General features: G+C 39.5%; 1 protein-coding gene across 1 annotated transcript in view; it reads right to left on the bottom strand.

The window, feature by feature from the left end:
- Positions 1–17,660, bottom strand: part of COL4A1 (collagen type IV alpha 1 chain) — a 130,229-nt gene that overhangs the window by 19,655 nt on the left and 92,914 nt on the right. Inside the window, exons 22-39 of the mRNA XM_074156738.1 lie at positions 16,991–17,086; positions 15,571–15,654; positions 14,770–14,840; positions 11,897–12,088; positions 10,871–11,039; positions 10,402–10,494; positions 10,200–10,304; positions 8,615–8,712; positions 8,153–8,303; positions 7,703–7,816; positions 7,147–7,314; positions 6,501–6,590; positions 5,743–5,895; positions 2,838–2,936; positions 2,657–2,746; positions 1,770–1,909; positions 739–869; positions 558–634 (exon numbers count right to left, since the gene is read on the bottom strand). Of these exons, the coding sequence (XP_074012839.1) occupies positions 558–634; positions 739–869; positions 1,770–1,909; positions 2,657–2,746; positions 2,838–2,936; positions 5,743–5,895; positions 6,501–6,590; positions 7,147–7,314; positions 7,703–7,816; positions 8,153–8,303; positions 8,615–8,712; positions 10,200–10,304; positions 10,402–10,494; positions 10,871–11,039; positions 11,897–12,088; positions 14,770–14,840; positions 15,571–15,654; positions 16,991–17,086 (2,121 nt within the window). The remainder of the gene's footprint in view (positions 1–557; positions 635–738; positions 870–1,769; positions 1,910–2,656; positions 2,747–2,837; positions 2,937–5,742; positions 5,896–6,500; positions 6,591–7,146; positions 7,315–7,702; positions 7,817–8,152; positions 8,304–8,614; positions 8,713–10,199; positions 10,305–10,401; positions 10,495–10,870; positions 11,040–11,896; positions 12,089–14,769; positions 14,841–15,570; positions 15,655–16,990; positions 17,087–17,660) is intronic.

The raw sequence follows: 17,660 nt of genomic DNA, 5'->3' as shown, positions 1-17,660 counted from the left end.
TTTGACATAGCTAATTATCATGAATCCCAGTGGGTTTAGAGTGCAGGAACCACAGCAAAGACTTGTGAATAGCACAGCCCATTGTCCAATGAGATGATGCATCCTACATCCAATAAACTAAGAACATAAGGCTCCAAGTTAAAAAATGTTGTTATACTCATAATGGCAATGGACTTACTCTCTTCCTTACTCTATTTCCTCTTTAACATCTGTGTAATGATGTTAACGTGGTGATTCAGGTTTGGGCCCATGGATCAACTTCATTGTTTTTAAATGAACTCAGAAAAAACCAGAACTAATGGGTGTACCAATAACCAGTCTTGAGGAAGGTGGTAAAATCTCTTCCACAAACACCGCAAGAGAAGTATTTAGCCTCACACTACACTGACTGAGATTTACCTGGGAAACAGCACTTTCTTTTTTTGCTTATGAAATAAACAAATGTACCAGGAAATATCTGAGCCAAAAGAAATGTAGAGTGCCCATAGTATTTGCTTGAGCCACTGCCTGGAGGTGAACAATATTTTAAGTAGCATTTGGTGTTTTTTCTTTTTTACCTGGTTCTCCTTTTAAACCTGGAATGCCACTTAAGCCAGGAAGTCCTTTTTCACCCTTTTCTCCATGGCGGCCAGGGCTTCCTAAAGAAAGGAGAAAGATGTAGGTTTACATGTGGGATATTTGCTGTAAGTTTCACATTAATTTTTCACTGCAATTTCTGTTTTATTAAAGCATAAACACTTGCCTGGAAATCCTGCCATGCCAGGGGATCCTTTGGGACCAGGGGCACCCGGCATTCCAGGAATTCCTGCACTACCCTTTTCACCCTTATCTCCAGACAAACCTGGACTACCCGTTCTTCCTGGTTCTCCCTAGAAGAAGCAGCACACATTATAAAATCCATACATTAATTCTGAAACAGCTTTTTCTGTTTGGAATGGTAGATGTCACCCCTCTTATCCATCAGACTTAGAAAGAATTTCATTCTTTTTCCATTTAGAAACAAAGTAATTTAGAATTAATTTTGGCATTAAATTCCACTATCAGAATTATTGATTTTTAAGCAACTACTTAATATTACATATGAAAATGAGAAGTTTTCTATGTATTTTTATGTCAGGTTTTACAAAGTCTTTTCCAAATTAACCTCTTAACTTACTTATTACACTTAATCATCTTCAAAAAAATCTTTTTTTAAGTCTTCAGGAAGTTTGCTACCAGATTAGTAAGTTTTATTTTTACAATTTTTACTTATAAATTAATGATTACTGTCATCGCATAGCTAGGAAAAGGAATATGAAACAAATGAGGATCCTATTAGAATGATATTAAAGATTAAATTAACTTTACAGACAGTATTAATACAGTTCTCTTTTCGTTAATATCTGAGCATTTTATAGCTTTTTTCAGCTTCCCAGTATCTCTGCAAAAGTACAGAAACACTATTTCAGTGTGATTATTTGCTCTGTTAGCAAGAAATACTTTTCACTTTATTTACTTAGTATTTTTTAAAATTCTTCCCCTCCCCCACTTTTCTAGCACTGTAAAGTAGCCCATTCTGAAGAGACAGAATAAATAAGAAAGCTGGAGATAACGGTCCCATGAAACAGAGTGCATCTAAACCTGCGCATATGCACGCCTTTTAGGCTTCTCATCAGGTATTTAAATGAGCATAATAGAAAATATAATAAAATAGTTTAAAGGCCAACAGCATCTTTTCAAATGAGGTACTTGGTAGAGACAGACAATTAAATCCTTAGGGCTGTAAATACCTTCTCACCAGGAGACCCTGGAAAGCCAATTCCAGGAAAACCTGGGGCTCCTTTGTCTCCTTTTTCACCTTTTTGCCCAGGGAAACCTGGTGTGCCTGGTGAACCTGGTACTCCTGGCAGACCCTTTTCTCCAGGTGTTCCTAGTAAGAGAAACAAAAAAACGGGTGTATCAGAATTAGCACTGTTGACAATTGCCTTAGCTATTCAGAGCTAGAAAAGCAATGTAACTCACTAAAATAGCTAGTAAATTAATTTTTGAGATTCACTCTCCGAATAGGAAAGTTTATGTTGATTTGAATAATTTCTAACAGTACCACAATAACAAAGGGACTCTGCTGTAGCAAATTTTTCTGTCCTCCTTTACCATTTCAATCTTTCACCTTTAATTTCCTAAATATGCTGGGCAGAAGGCCATCTGAATGGAGACAAAGTTTCCATGTTGAGATATAGAATCTTCTCCATTCTATTCTTTACCAATCCTCTTCACAACACCACTCTTCCCAGATTACTAGTTTGTAATTAACACGCAGTAGACAGCAACTCACCAAACTTTTTTAGAACGGGGAAAATACACAAGAAGCTTAATGCAGTTCATGCACCAACAGAGACAGACAGACAAACTGGTATCACTTGAAAAATAAACACAAAACCAAATACATAAATCCTACATATCCAGCAAATGGATTCACATGCAGAAACTTAGGAAACCATCCTATTATTTGTATATCACAATAGGATTGAGAAAGCAATTTCCCAAAAGCCTGGAGTTCAATCACTGCAGATAGTGCAACCGTTTAGTAGATCTACACCAACAAATACTCCATACAGGTTCATGTTCTTTATTAACTTGAGGAAAACAATAATAAGAAATTCCAAGCAATCAGTACCTGGCAAACCCATTTCACCAACTGATCCTTTTTGTCCTGGAATTCCTGGATCCCCTGGGTACCCTGGGGGACCCTGATCACCTTTTGGTCCTACAGACAGCAGAGAAATTAAGAGTCCCATTAGTTAATGTGGTTTAAAATACCTTATAAACAGTCTCTCTGTTGCTAGCTTCCAACATACCTGGCTGTCCTGGAGTACCAGGTTCACCATCTTTCCCTGGAATTCCTGGTTCTCCATATTCCCCACGTAATCCTTTTTCTCCTGTTGCTCCATGGTCCCCTGGACACCAAGGAAACAACCACAGTGAGATCAGTTTTATCAAAATTTACTGTAATGCCATAAAATAATCCTTCTAGTTAATTTTTGATCACTGTTGCTTCTCTCTGCTGAGCAAGGAAGTAGCTGAATTCAAGCTTCATACATTGTTCAGTAGAGTGACACTTGAATAAAACACAACTCTCCAGTAGCTAAACCAGTGCTGAGGAAAGGCTGCAACCTATTACAATTTTACACGTGTCTGTGCAAATTAAAAGGCAAGTTATATCTTTAAAGGAAATTGCAAACAAACATGATTCTATGTGTTTGAGTTAGATTAATGCGTTACTTCAGAATTGCCAGACAATATCAGATGTTAACCGAAATGATTGATTTGACTGTTTTGCTGTCTAAAAATATACATGTGAACAATCAGTTCATAGACACATATCTGCTGTTTCCTCTGTTCTATCTAATGTTAAAGCATCTTCACCATTCCAGGAGGCTCCACCTCTTATTCTGTGGTGTGCCTCTTCTCCAGCTTTAAGGTCCAAGCTCTTTGGTCATAACCCTGTCTGTTAGAGTCGCATATAGGTGCAGGACAGTAGGTTCCTGAAGAAAACTCGCTGGATGGTTTTAAGTAAGCAGATTTTATTCAAAGCATCGCAAGATGTCCAAACCAAATTTTTTTCATTAAACATCACTGACAATTTTCCATAAAAATACTATGCCTTTTCTGCACAGTTTGTATTTTAGACGCCTTTTAAAACATTACTGTGATATTCATGCCTAGAGAGATGAAGGCAGTAAAGTTATGATGATGATCAGTAAAGTTATGGAGTATAACCAGATTATTTTTCTCTGCTGGTACTAAGTATGTTTGATTTGAAGCGGATGAGATGGGCAGAGTAACAGTAGAAATTTGCAGGCTGGGGTCTGTTTGGAACCTACCCTTCCAGGCTGTGTGAGCCAGGCCAATCTGTAGACTGTGTTTGGTCAGGAAAAGGTAGAGCATACAGGTTTGCAAGCGTGCATTATTAGTGCTGGAGAGATGAAGAAGTTAGAAACCAAAGAAATTAACCATTTGAATTTCTCAGCAAAGGCTTCTTTATATGCATGTAACCAGTGTGTCTAATTTGGATTTCTGGAAAGGAAATAAAACTAATTATCAATCAGTCAATCTGCAGGCCAGTAGTAGATAAGAAAGTAATAAACACAACCTATGTGGATTTGTTTTAAGGCTTTTCATACCACTGTACATATCAAGATAAGAAATAAAGGAGAAAAATTAATCTAGATGAAAACTTAAAGTCTGGGAGCCTCATCAAATACAAAGATGCTCTCAGCAGCTGCATCTCATCTTAGAGGCAGATGCACTCCACACTTGCACCTGCCCTCCCTTGCAGTCCCTGACTGTCCAAGCCGGGAGGCGCTGCCTGTCCATGTGCTTGGGTTTCTCTGAGACCTAAATGGGACACAAGAACCCAGGTCTCATTCTGACAAGCAGTCAGGACATGGAGATAAGAGGTACCTAGACTGGGAAACCCTCCTGTTCCCACAGTTCAAATATAACCTAATACATTTATTGGTGATTCACGGCCAAACTGGAAAGGAGTCTCAAGTGCTCTGTCCTGGGCCCAACAGAGAACACATCAATGAAATGTACAGATAATGCTAAACCGGAAAGGCTTGAGAAGAAAACAGGATTAGACTGCAGAAGGATTTTGAAGAGTTAGAGTAAAGGTTGAAAATCAACATAATGAAATTTAAAAAGTGTGTTACATCACAAATGTGGTAAGGAGAAGTCAAAAGCATGCATACAAAATGAAAAACGATTGCATAGGCAGCAGTCCAGAAGTAAAGGACTAAGGATTATAGCTAATCACAAACTGAGTTGGCTGTTGTTTCAAGAAAGGGAAATTTCATTCTAGCAGGGCCTGAGTTGAAGTACTTCCCTTGTTTCAGCAAAGTGGACTCTAACAAGGGTGTAGCCAGATTGGAGAGGTCAGAAATGGTAACAAGAATGATCGTTATTTCAGACAACATGATATACAATGAAAGGTTGAAGGATTTGGTTGAGGGAAACAGAAGACTCAGTAGCTCCCTTGTAAGCCCTACACTTCTATTTTAATTAAAAAAGTTATCATTTATTGAAAAACTGTTATGGGATTTTTTTAATAAAAATGAAATCATAATAAAAAAGGATAAATAACAAAAATATATAAAATATGCAGTATTTTTTATTTGAAAAGAAAAAAAGGAGAATGATCTTAAACAACTAAATTTCCAGGTAGCCACAAAAATAAAAATTCAAGAATTCATTGTCGAAAAAAAACTAATATTTCTACCACCATTAAGTTTTTAAATAGAAATCTGATTGCCTTTCTCCTGCATATTCCCAGATGTTTCTAAACTGACATAAGTTGATCTTTTGGTGTCAGTGGCATACGGGTGTGTCTTTCCTGAAATTTCTTCAGGTCACAAAGAAACATGTGCCGAAAAATGCTGCCCACTTTTTCTTATAGTATCAGTTGGTCTTCATGGCCACAGCAGTGTTTCCACTGTATGTTTTACATGAAAGACAGCTTTTCTCTTCTGGCAAGCTCTAGTTTCTGCTTTTAACCATCCAATCAAAACCCTTTCTGTCTGTGGTTAATCTTCTATAGAGTTGAAAAATACTGGAAAAATATCTATATTTGCTATGTGAAATTCTTTAATCTTGTTTTAAAAACTGTTGTCTAAAACTAAAATACAACTGAACTCAAAGCACTTCTGCTTAACAGTATATGAGTGCTAATTACACTTAAACACAGTTAGAGATTAAAGTTACCTTTTTCTCCTTGATCTCCCTTTTGGCCTTTGAGACTAACCATGTCCATGTTGTCCATCGTTCCAGGTTTTCCTGGGAGACCAGCTTCACCTTTATCTCCTTTGACACCAGGATCACCCTGTGGTCCAACTACACCTTTGAGACCTGGGCTACCTATAAAGAGATAGCACAGAATATTATAGTGGCATATAAAACTTTGCAAAAGTACTTAGTAGACAACAAATGAAATTAGCTCTTTATTCAGATTTTGAGCACCGAATACCATGCTCTGGAACATCTCATTTATCTCATATAAAGTTGTTTTTTCTTTATACCAGGACTCCACAATAGCTCTGTCAAAAAAAGTTGACATGTTTTTCTCGCTTCACAGCCATTAATTTTAGACTCTCAAAACAACAGGGATAGGAGTTTGGCAGTAATACAGGGCGTTATTTGCAGGATTTAATTAAGACCTTCCTGCTGGCTTTTTATAATTTCCAACACAGTATTTTTCTTGGAGTAATATCTATGGCATCCTCACACCTAGCAAATCCTTATGTTGCGGAAGAACTGATAAAAAATCCTGGCTCGGTGCCCAAATACATGACTGCTCCTAGGATATGGCTTTCTAAATTACACTAACTTACAGGGAAGTTATTTGACATAAAACATTCCTTAGACCAAGCATACTCCTTATATTTCATTTATTTCCAGTCTTGTCTTCTGCTGGGAAAAAGGTGGATTTTACGGTTTTAATTTTGAGAAAATCTCTCTCTTACCTTTTTCACCAGGCAACCCTCGATCTCCAACTGGTCCAGGAGTTCCTGGCAATCCAGGAGTTCCCATAACTCCCATTTCTCCTTTGGCTCCTGAAACCAAAGTGAAAGAGTGAATAACAGAAATAAAGCAAGCAGTGTAAAGAAGTACAAGAAATGGTATTATTTACTCCCTAACATATTAGGAATTGCACTTCTTAAGGAAAAATAGGACAAAGAAGATGATTAATCTAAATGAGCCTAATAGAGAAAACAATAGGAAAAACAGAGTTACGAAACCAGAATAAAACACAGTTTGTAATAGGTTTTTGACAGATTCTTTAAACTTCCTATAACAGTAAACAATGCTGTCATTATCAAAGGCATTATTAAAACCACATTCTGGCACTGAAACTGTGCAGAATAATCCCCTTTGGTTATTACAGGCTAACTAGCCAGTTCCTGCAAGTTGCCAGATTTGATCCACCGAAGGACTTGAGTAGCAGTTCAGTTACACGTGCACAGATCTGCTTTACTGACGTCAGCCCATGTGTTTTCCCAAGCTTTGGTCCTTTGATGGATCAATTTCTAATCAAGGGAAAGGGCATGCTACCACAACTTAACAAAACAGTTGTCAAAGATGCTGGTTTCCGAGGGAAAAGATGTTTACCTGCCGATCCTTTCAGTCCGATGGCCCCCTGCGGACCCGGCAGACCGGGTAACCCCACAGACCCTGGAACTCCGGGCTGGCCCTGGCTACCTTTATCCCCTTTTGGTCCTGGCATATCTAGACCTGGCAGACCAGGGAAGCCCCTTTCTCCTTTTATTCCAGGAAATCCTAGGAAAAATAGAAGATACAGGATTAGTCCTTAATGGAGCACAGGGAACACCATTAACAAGAATATCTGATAATGTCCACCTGCAGTTCAGAAATTACATGGCATGAAGAATGAAGATTAAAAGCCAGACAGCAGTAGTCCTCATTTTCTAACTGAGGCTTTGATCCTGTATATATTACCCACCAATGACCTGAGGAGACTGAACAGGACAGCAGGCACTTTCTCAGGAGGCCTCGCCCTGTGTTTTGGACCAGAGGGAGGAAGCCCATGCATTCCCAACAACCTCACACTGCAAACCAGCTCGTGAGCAACGCTTTTACCGATGCCAATATCCATTTACGCCAAAAGTCCACTCGTAAGCACCGTCATGGGAGTATCTCCTCTTACCTGGCGGTCCCTGGGGTCCCGGCTGTCCTGTGGGTCCTGGCGATCCTGGTGGACCCAGCCCTGGAGCGCCTGGAGGGCCCTGCAAGCCTTGCAGACCTGGGAGGCCAGGGTCGCCTGCGGGGAGACAGAGACATAGAGGGAGTGGTCCTTCAGTGTTATTTGAAATCTTGTTTGCTGAAGATGCTAGACAAGGTGCTTTGGAAGCACTTGACCAATAAGACTTCATTTCAGCCTCTAATACCTCCTGCCTGGGCTGGGAGGAAGGGCAGCAAAGCTGCTAGCAGTTGCTATTGGTGGTTGGTAGGAGAAAATGGGGGGAAGGAAAAAGGGCAATACCCTGAGATATCAGTAGGATGTCTCAGTGGTGAACAGACTTTTTGCTGTATTTACAGGGGAGTGACTTAAAAAAGGAAGTAGAAATACAAAGCTATATTTTCCCAGTGACGTTACCTCTGAATCCTTGCTGTCCAGGTATGCCCGGAAAGCCTTGCTCGCCACGTAAACCAGGGAGTCCTGGATTTCCCTTTTCTCCAGGGATGCCAGCTGGGCCTGGGGGGCCTGGCAAGCCCTTAGGGCCAGGGAGACCTACACCAGGTTCACCCTAGCCAAAGAAACCAAATAGATTAGGAATCAACATATCAAACCCAAGAATTCATTCATTGACTGTATTTAAACCACATAGAGGCAGAGCAGCGCTATATGTGACTTCAGGGCAGAGCCGTTAGCCCTTTAGTGTTAATGTCAAGCAAGCATTCATCCATCTACTCTGTTCCTTTGTGTGCATAGTGGGAAGCATAAGACGAAAGACAGTTAGGCCAACTTTTTTTTTTTTTTTTTAAAGAGCAGGATCTTTACACACATTCCTGTTAACATGGGCAGTCACAGATAACAGTATCAGCAGCTGACACCTACTTTTTGACCTTGTGAACCTGGTACACCTGGCAAACCATCCAGGCCAGGGGTTCCTGGAGTCCCCGGCAGACCAGGCGAGCCAGGTTGACCTGGGAAACCTATGAAACAAAACAAAACTCATATCATTACTGTATCTGCCTGTAAGTGTCTCTGCTGTTTCTTTAAGCCTCTAATTGAACCATTCATGTCCTCACAGGGATGCCTTTAAAAAGGTCTATGTAGTCTTTTATGTCAAACTATGCCAGCACCCAAATGTCTCAACAGAGATTCAGATGCTGAGCTTCGTGCAGCATCTGGCTTCTGATGAGAAACAACCGCCCAGAAGAAATAAATGCTGAGTGTCTCCTCTTAAATTAGTAGCCATGTGGGTTCATGTCATTGAGAAACATCTTGTCTGCAAAAACGGGTTCCCAAAGTCTTCTTCAGAAAAGGCAACTTAATGTGTGGAGTATCAGGCTGAGGGATGCACAACAAAATCCATCTGTGAATCAACACCTTCTGTTCAGTATATGTCGTGTGATGTGTCCTACACGTCCCGCTGTGGGTTGCACACAGAAGGTTTCTATGTCACAGCTGGCCCATGCACCGCCATTCTGCAAATCATTTAAAGATAGCACTCACTCAATACCAGCACATGCTCAATAAATTGAGATGAAGCTCCTGTCCCAGGCAAAGGTTTCAGGGAGTGGGAAATCCATCTTTTAGCCTAAGCCCCAGGAAAGTCATTGGGCAGCGCTGAATTCAAGAGAGGGTCCTTGAAATAAAGGTATTTGATATGTATTCCTTTCTTGCTGGCATCAAAATGCATATAGCAATCTTTTTCCAGATGCAACAAACCTCTTCTGTTCATGTTCATTCCACACCAGTCTCAGAGGAACTAGAGGTGGTCACAGGTAAAGATTTGCCCTTTCTCTTTTTTAAGTCTTTCTGACCCTCCCAGTTCATTAGTGTGTGGAACCCTAATAAATGAAGTAACAATGAAGACACACAAGAATTTTGGGGAATGAGGTGGCTGCTGAAAGCTCAGTCATCTAGTTCTAAATGAGTAGCAGCACTATGAAATACATCTCCCAAAAACCCAAAACTAGAATATGAACATTTAAACTCCCTCTAAGCTATGTACATACCCTGACAAAGGCCATACAGGGAAGGCTAAACCTACACTGAGTAAGCTGGTATTCTAACCAAACCACTCTCAACCGCCTTGGACGGTTGAGCTGAGATGTTAGCTCTGGACCAAATATAGTTATGGCAGCATGTTTTTTTTACCAACACCACACAGTGCTTCATCTCTCAGCAAGGTCATCTCATCTCTCAACAAACTCAGCTGCTGCAAAGTAAGATGTTTTACTACATCGCTTTCTATTCTGGCAGTAGCTTTGACATTGTCTATATCTGCAGACACGTCACCACACAAAGCGAGTGTGCATTGAAAGTAGGCTTATTGTGGTGCTTGTGGACCTTCTCAAGGGAGGTTCTTCAGGTGCACCTCCCAGATCTCATGCAGCCATGGCTAGATGATATAGAGCAGGCCTCCATCCACGCTCCAGTTACACTAGCTGTTAGATGGAAAATGTTGTCTTACCTTTGGGCCCTGGAGGTCCAGGGAACCCTATACCTGGCTGCCCAACAGCACCTTTTTCTCCTGGCAGGCCAGGTCTACCTGGAAGCCCAGGATTCCCTTTGTCACCTTTACAAGTGAAAACAGACAAATGTTAATACAAAGGCTAGCTTCTGGGAAACAGAGCCATTATGATCATCAGGCAAAGATTTACAGGCTACTGTACCTTGGGGTCCAGGGAAACCAGGTGGCCCAGGAAGGCCATCTGCCCCAGGAGGTCCAGGGAGTGGTACAGTTCGTCCTGCTTCGCCCTTTGTTCCTGTGAATGTAAAGAAGTATTAAGTCCAGGAACCAATGAACTTAAACAAGGGACTTTCACCTAGCCAGAAATATTAGTTCATCCATACCATTACCATTGACCTGCCATGAAGGTTTTTTTGTAGAAGATTCATAGAAAACTAGGATGAATTCAATTTAGGACGAACCTAAACCATCCTGTTTGGCCTAATAAACTCTTCAAGAAAACTGCTTTCAAAGATTTGCAATTATACTGCTGAAAGCAGGCGCTAGTTTAAATTAGAAAGTCCTTTTATTTCAATCTTAAATTCCGTTGATCCTCTAAGTTGTACCACCTAAAGGCCACAATTATATTGTTTTTTAAAGTTTTTTTTTTTAAAGCATACTAATAGTATTACCTGGAAGGCCTGGTAAACCTGGGGTTCCAGCAAAGCCTCTGTCTCCTTTCTCACCGGGTAACCCTGCAACACCTATCCCAGGAGGGCCAGGAAAACCTCTTTCACCACGTACTCCAGGGAATCCAGGTTGGCCAGGGGGACCACGTTCTCCTTTCAAGCCAGCTGTACCCTGATTTATGGAAAATATAAGTGTACTTCTTGTCTGATTGGCAAAACAGAACACGTCATCCTCTCTCTTTGAATATTTTGTAACTCGGAATTAGCACAGGCATCTGTAATGCTGAAAAAAGTGGATTTTTTTATCACTGAGTTAAATGGAAATAGAGCTGGGTTCCATATGGAATAGTACATGGAAATCATACCTAGTGTGCAATGCAACTAACTGGACCATGTAGGCTATGTTCCCAGTGGTGGATCTGGGAGCAGATGTGAGCTCCACATGCAGCTCCACATCTGTATCAGCTGAACTCTTTATCAGTGCAAGACTTTGAAGCATTAGTTTCCACAAGAAGAGAAGAACAACAGAGTTGAATCTTAACAATCTCTACTTGGATAACTGCATTCCTCCTCTCCAGATATCGGCTAAATCATCCACACTAAATCTCACTATCAAGCTGTGAGAAAGGGAGAAAGGAAAAAACCATTGTCCATGCCCAGAGCTTTGTGGGGGAAGTAACCTTGTGCTATAGCCCAGAAAGTAACAAGCCACGCTGAATAATCTGAGTCAGATCACTTATTTGCGTGACATGTAAAAAGAAAGTTAAAATCTAAATCTGAAATAGTCTGTTGTTGAAGAACTGTCTTCCTCACTAGTTCCAGGGAAACTGGAGCCTTCCTCTGAGGAAGAATGAGCTACTCAAGGTAAAGACAAGATGTGAAACAATGAATAAGGCCAATAAATATAAAGCATATATAGGGCATAAAAGCATGTGAATTCTGATCTGAAAGAGAGAATGTATAGGACAGTATGTAAACAGAAATAAACACATAGTAGGACAATATGTAAACATAAAGAAACACACATACCTCTGCTCCTTTCGGACCCTGGGGACCTGGCAATCCATCTTTTCCTGGTCTTCCTTCTCTTCCAGGAATACCTGGTTGTCCTGGGAAACCAGGATCTCCCTTTTCACCTTTCAGGATAGAATCATAAGTAAAATCTCCTGGTTCTCCTTTTGCCCCAGGGCTGCCCATAAGTCCTGGAGTGCCGGGGGGGCCCTGAAATGTCATAAATTTAGATATCATCAGTTGCCCTACCAAGCCTTCAACTAATAGAAAAAAGAACCTGGTACAGCAATTAAAGACTAGACCCAAATCAAGTAAACCATTACATTTTCATTTGAGGAGGTCAAATGAGAATATTTTCCAGGACGCAACAGTGTGAATAAGGAATTAATGCAAATCTTATCCTGACCATTTTGACTTCTATCATATCACAAGTATATCATTTTAGATGGTCCCTATAAACTTACACCCCTTACATAAGAACTGCAGGCCATGACACCAAAAAAATACTCCGAATTTTCAATAGACTACCCACTGGATTTCAATTATGTATATTTATACAGTATCAGCATCAAGGTAAACAAAACTTTTTAAAAAGGCATTTTCAGAGTTAAAGTGCTTGCCCCAACCTTTAAATGCTGAATTCTGTAACACTGTGGAACCTATTTCCCTGACACGAATGCAACAAAAGTATCTCTACATTTCCATGATGCTTTACAATACCAGCAGTAGTACTAATACAGGAAAATAACACACTTCCAGTATGCAAAGACAAACTCAGACAAACTTATAGGTTTAAATTGGTTATATAAACCCCACCCATGATTTTTTTTCTTTCAAAACCTTTTAAAACAACTATAATATTCATCAAATGTGTAGATAGTCTACAAAATTAAATGAATTGTCAAAACTCAAACGTTATTTGCACAAGAGGTAAGGCTAACTGAAGGCTGAAAGCTTCTCCCTGGGTAGTTCATTTATGACAGTTATCTGACACAAATACACATTTCCCTTCATTACTAAAGCTCATTGATTTTGTACTGTTAACAAACACAGTCACTTGGTACTATCAGAATACTACATACATGCTCAGAAAAGTTTTGTAAGCTCTTCTGGGAAGGAATTATCTACCTAATAATATACCTATAGGATTTCCGGAATTCCAGTTTTCCCTACATTTTTTCTAGGACTTGAACTTTTCTCGCAGGAACAGCTTCTCTAATTTCAAGTGAATCAGAGCTACTTGCTAGGGAAAAAATCACAAACTTCATGGGCAACGTCCACTGCTTATGGCTGATATATGCCCTCCATGTAAATCTGAACCAGAACACAGTCAAAGGTAATCTTTCCATTAGCTTTGGTGGGTCCTGGATCAGACTCTGGTGCTCTGGCATGGCTCTAAACAACGTCAGCTTGTGAGGCTGATCTCTATGTAGTTTTTCCAAGCTAAACTATATGCTGGATCACCAGCTGGCTGAACTTTGTGGAGCACAACAAGCTTAAAAGCATTCAGAACAGCAGCCAGTCCTTGTCTGATGAAAGACATGAACAGAACTTAAGAGGCAATAAATGGAAAATATAAAGGTGTGGCAAAGCATGTGCTGAGAACAAATGCCAGACATGAAGAAAGCTTAAATACATTAAGATGTCTTTTATTTTTCCCCACTGTTTCTTTCATGGATCCCACTTATATTACAGTAAATTCAGCCACTGAGTAATACCATCTTGTTTATCATGGTAGAAACTGAGAACGGACTCCATCCCTGCTAACTTCCATTGGCTAAATTCAGGTATTCAGGTATCTAGGCTTTGTTTATAGTCAAAAAAGAGAAATAGATTCTTTGAGTAAAGAATTCATACAGGTAGGTTGGATTAACTTCTGAAGGTGCCTTTCTCTCCCCACTGGTGATAGAGGGAGCTTGCATAGCTCCAGTTTGTGTTAAAGTTAGTGCACATGAATGCCACTGAAAAGTTATGTTGCCAAAAATGATCAGCTGGAAGGACAAAACAGCTTTGGGAAAAAAAGTCTGTGAAGATTCTGACAAACTCAGTCTACTTACATTAGGAATGGTGTCAAAATCCACATTATAATACAAGAATGTATATGCTAATATAGGCCTTGACAGCATACCACAGTGTATGTAGGGACACTCAAGTGAAGTCCTACAAGATCAAATGTAGTTGTGCTAGTACAGTGCTTGTCTAGGAGTAATTTGTGTTACATTTTAGGGAAGTGCTATTCTTATGGATGTTCTGCTTCTGATATCCAGACTTATTCACTGGGAGCTGTATTACGTTGTGTTAACATAATTTACAAGTGATCACATTATCAGGGTGCTATCCACTTACACAGCCTTCCTTTATTTCTTCAAAACTATTTAGCTTTCCTGCTAATTATGTTTTATGGAATATACCTCACACATTTCCCAAAATTCAGACAAACTGCTGAAGTATATTGCATGCTAATATTAGACTGCTTACGCTACGCTAGATGGCACTCTCTCTCAATATATATGTACACAATAGCAAAGAGTTATTGAAAAGATTCACAAGAAGGTCAGGACAGACCTGCATCTGTTTCATGTGTTTCCTACATTTTTACCCAACTCCTCTGCTTGCCTTGCTCAATCAGGCAGCCATGTGTCCTGCTGAGTTCCTATGACAGGTAAGCACAGAAATATAACCCACTTCTGACAGCTCTTTTTTTTCCTCTCATAGTTCAATCACACTGCTTCCTAGTTTATTTTGCTAGGCATAGTTCCTTAATTTTATCATATCACTATGCTGGTCTGTTTTTAAACAGAACTATTACACAACTACACTGATGATCACATGTTTTTTGATCGCATGTCCACTAGCAAATAAACACCTGCATTTGGGAGGGCATTACTTACAGGTACACCCGGAAGGCCATCAAGTCCTGGTAAGCCTCTGTCACCCTTGAAACCTGATTGTCCTGGAAAACCTTATCAGAGAGACAAAAGAACAATTCTATCTATTACATGCTTTTACAAATAGCTAATTGAATGTTAATACTTTGTGATCCTTCTCAAATTTATATCCCCAGTTGTATCAGCATAATGCTGCTAAAGTCAGTGAAGTTGTCCGGATTCGTGTGCTCATGTGTTCTGTGTGTCTGCATTCACAAGTTCAGAAGTTGATGATGCATTTGACTTAGGAACGAATTCACCTTACTATTTAGAACTATCATGTAACTACTGCAGTCTTGAAACTACCTAAACTGTACTTATTTTTCTTAACAGCCACTAGAACAAACATTAGGTATAATACCACTGTTTCCATGTGGCACTTCTCTCATATGGTAGCAGACAAATAACTATCTTTTTTAGCCACAGAATTTAATCCTAGGATTGGGAATGTATGTATGGGCCACTGCCAAGCCTGGGCACATAGGGCAAATGCTTTCCATGTTATTTTTCACTTTCACAATCTGTGAAAATATCTGGGCCACAGTTTGTGAAGAATCTCCACTGTGGCTAACTTCTGTTTCCTTGGTAATTCTTGTTGATTGCATCAGAAATTTAGAATCAGTCCAAAAAAAAGTAATATTCCATCCTCCTTTCATTAGTTTCACAAACAATTTGATTAGTGGGGCAAAAAGTAATTATCATATATGCTGCATTTTTAGGTTTTAGCCTATGTAGTTAATTCTTAGGTAGATAGTGAGCTTTTACCTGGTGGCCCTGGTGGCCCTTGTGGTCCTGGAAGTCCAGGAGGTCCTTCTTTATCACATAAGGCACAGGATTCACCTTTGTCACCTGAAAGAAAAAATCAAAAAATCAAAAAAACTAATGAATAACAATGAAAAGATTTAAGAAAACTGCAAGCAGGTGGATTCAGGGGCAGATGTCAATTTAATACCCTTTACGTTGAAAGAATAAGCCTGGAGAAGAGGAGGCTCTGGGGAGACCTTATAGCAGCCTTCCACTACCTAAAGTGGGCCTACAGGAAAGACAGGGAAGGACTCTTTATCAGGGAGTGTAGTGATAGGATGAGGGACAATGGTTTTAAACTGAAAGAGGGGAGATTTAGATTAGATATTAGGAAAAAATTCTTTACTCTGAAGGTGGTGAGGCACTGGAACAGGTTGCACAGAGAAATTGTGGATACCCCATCCCTGGAAGTGTTTAAAGCCAGGCTGAATGGGGCTTTGAGCAACCTGGCCTAGTGGGAGGTGTCCCTGCCCATGGCAGGGTGTTGGAACTCAATGATCTTTAAGGTCCTTTCCAACCCAAACCATTCTATGATTCTATGAGTAAAAATAAATCTACTACTTCTAATTATGTGCTTCAAAGAGAATTTATCATCAAACTGATACTCAAAATTCTTCAAAATTTTTAAAGGAATGGTATAAAAATCAACTTAAATCTTGTCTTAGCAATAATATTTAACAGAACAGTTAAAAGGGACCATGCTGAAGAGGATCAAAAAGAAGAAAATAAATATACATTGGGTATAGAAAAAATAAAAAGCTTGAAGCAGAAAAAGGAGAATCTCTATACTCACTGCAGTTTTGCGGTTTTAGAAAAGCAGTGAGCAGAATGAGATTAGGAAGGATCAACCATCGTGTAAATGAGCACAGCTCATTTTTTTATATGTCCATTTAGTCAATGCTGCTAAAACACATGGTTGACAGTCCTATTTATAGGCGTTACAATTTTAGCTTCAATTATAATCATAGTAATGATTCATAAACCATTTCCATTCCCAATTTATATGCCCCTCTCTAATTCTTCATCTCGGAATTCACATCTTAAATTGCCATGAACAGTTCAATTCACACTTAATGGGGCTATACTCAACACTTTTTTTTTCTTTCCAGTTTCTCTTTCAGCCCTGCACCATTCTTATCACTTTCCAGCAATGCATAAGCTAAGTAGTATGGTAAGTGAAATTTGTGTCACACAATTCAATAAATAACATTCTTCTTCTAACCATCAGAGACTCAAGAAACAACTTCCATGTCCATGAACTATTTGTTTAACTAAATTTATGTACACTTTCTCTGATCCAGGCTAACTTGCTCAGCCTCTTTACGTACCCCCGCTCCAGGGTACAGAGCATTAGAAATCAATCACTTTAAAATAGTATTACCTTTCTCTCCCATCTCTCCTGGAAATCCATCTCTTCCTGGAGGTCCAGGAGTACCTGGTGCACCAGGTTCTCCTTGCTGGCATTGATCAATTCCATCTGCAATGGAAATGCAATGAAGAATATGTTTTGACAAGTGCAAGTTTCCATTATAGGACTGCATTTATGAATGTCTCAGCTGAATGTACCTATGAAGAGCAATAAGTCAGGATAGCATTTTACTTTTCTATTTGATTTACTTTGAAAAATTTGAGCAGGATTCTGTAATCTGAATAATCTGAATGCATATATACTGCTTAAGAAACCCTGAGAACTGCAAAGAAAAAGCGGGCTCTGCCATAATAAGGTTAGAAACAATTTTCACATAAAATTTATTTTTATTGTAAGTTTTGGCTAAGAAAAGTGCTTTGGGTGAAAAATTGCTGGTTTGACCCTGAAAAGAATGGAGAACATTGAAGTTCTGCAGAAATTAAGTAGCTAGTTTTTTGTACCCTGACTTTTGTTATCAATGTTTTAGGAAACATTCTAGGTCAAGAGCAGCTTGTTAACTTCTCTTTAACTTCTTCACACTGGTCAAGCTTCCTGAAAACAAGAAACTTCATATGTTAGGAACTTAAATAGGTAACAAATGTGAATATTTAGTAAACTTGGTATGAGAATACAAATTGTACTT

The sequence above is a fragment of the Numenius arquata genome, chromosome 1, assembly GCF_964106895.1.
Source record: "Numenius arquata chromosome 1, bNumArq3.hap1.1, whole genome shotgun sequence".
Taxonomy (NCBI): Eukaryota; Metazoa; Chordata; class Aves; order Charadriiformes; family Scolopacidae; genus Numenius; species Numenius arquata.
The sequence above is the reverse complement of the archived record's forward strand: the minus strand, read 5'-3'. Positions and strand labels throughout refer to the sequence as shown.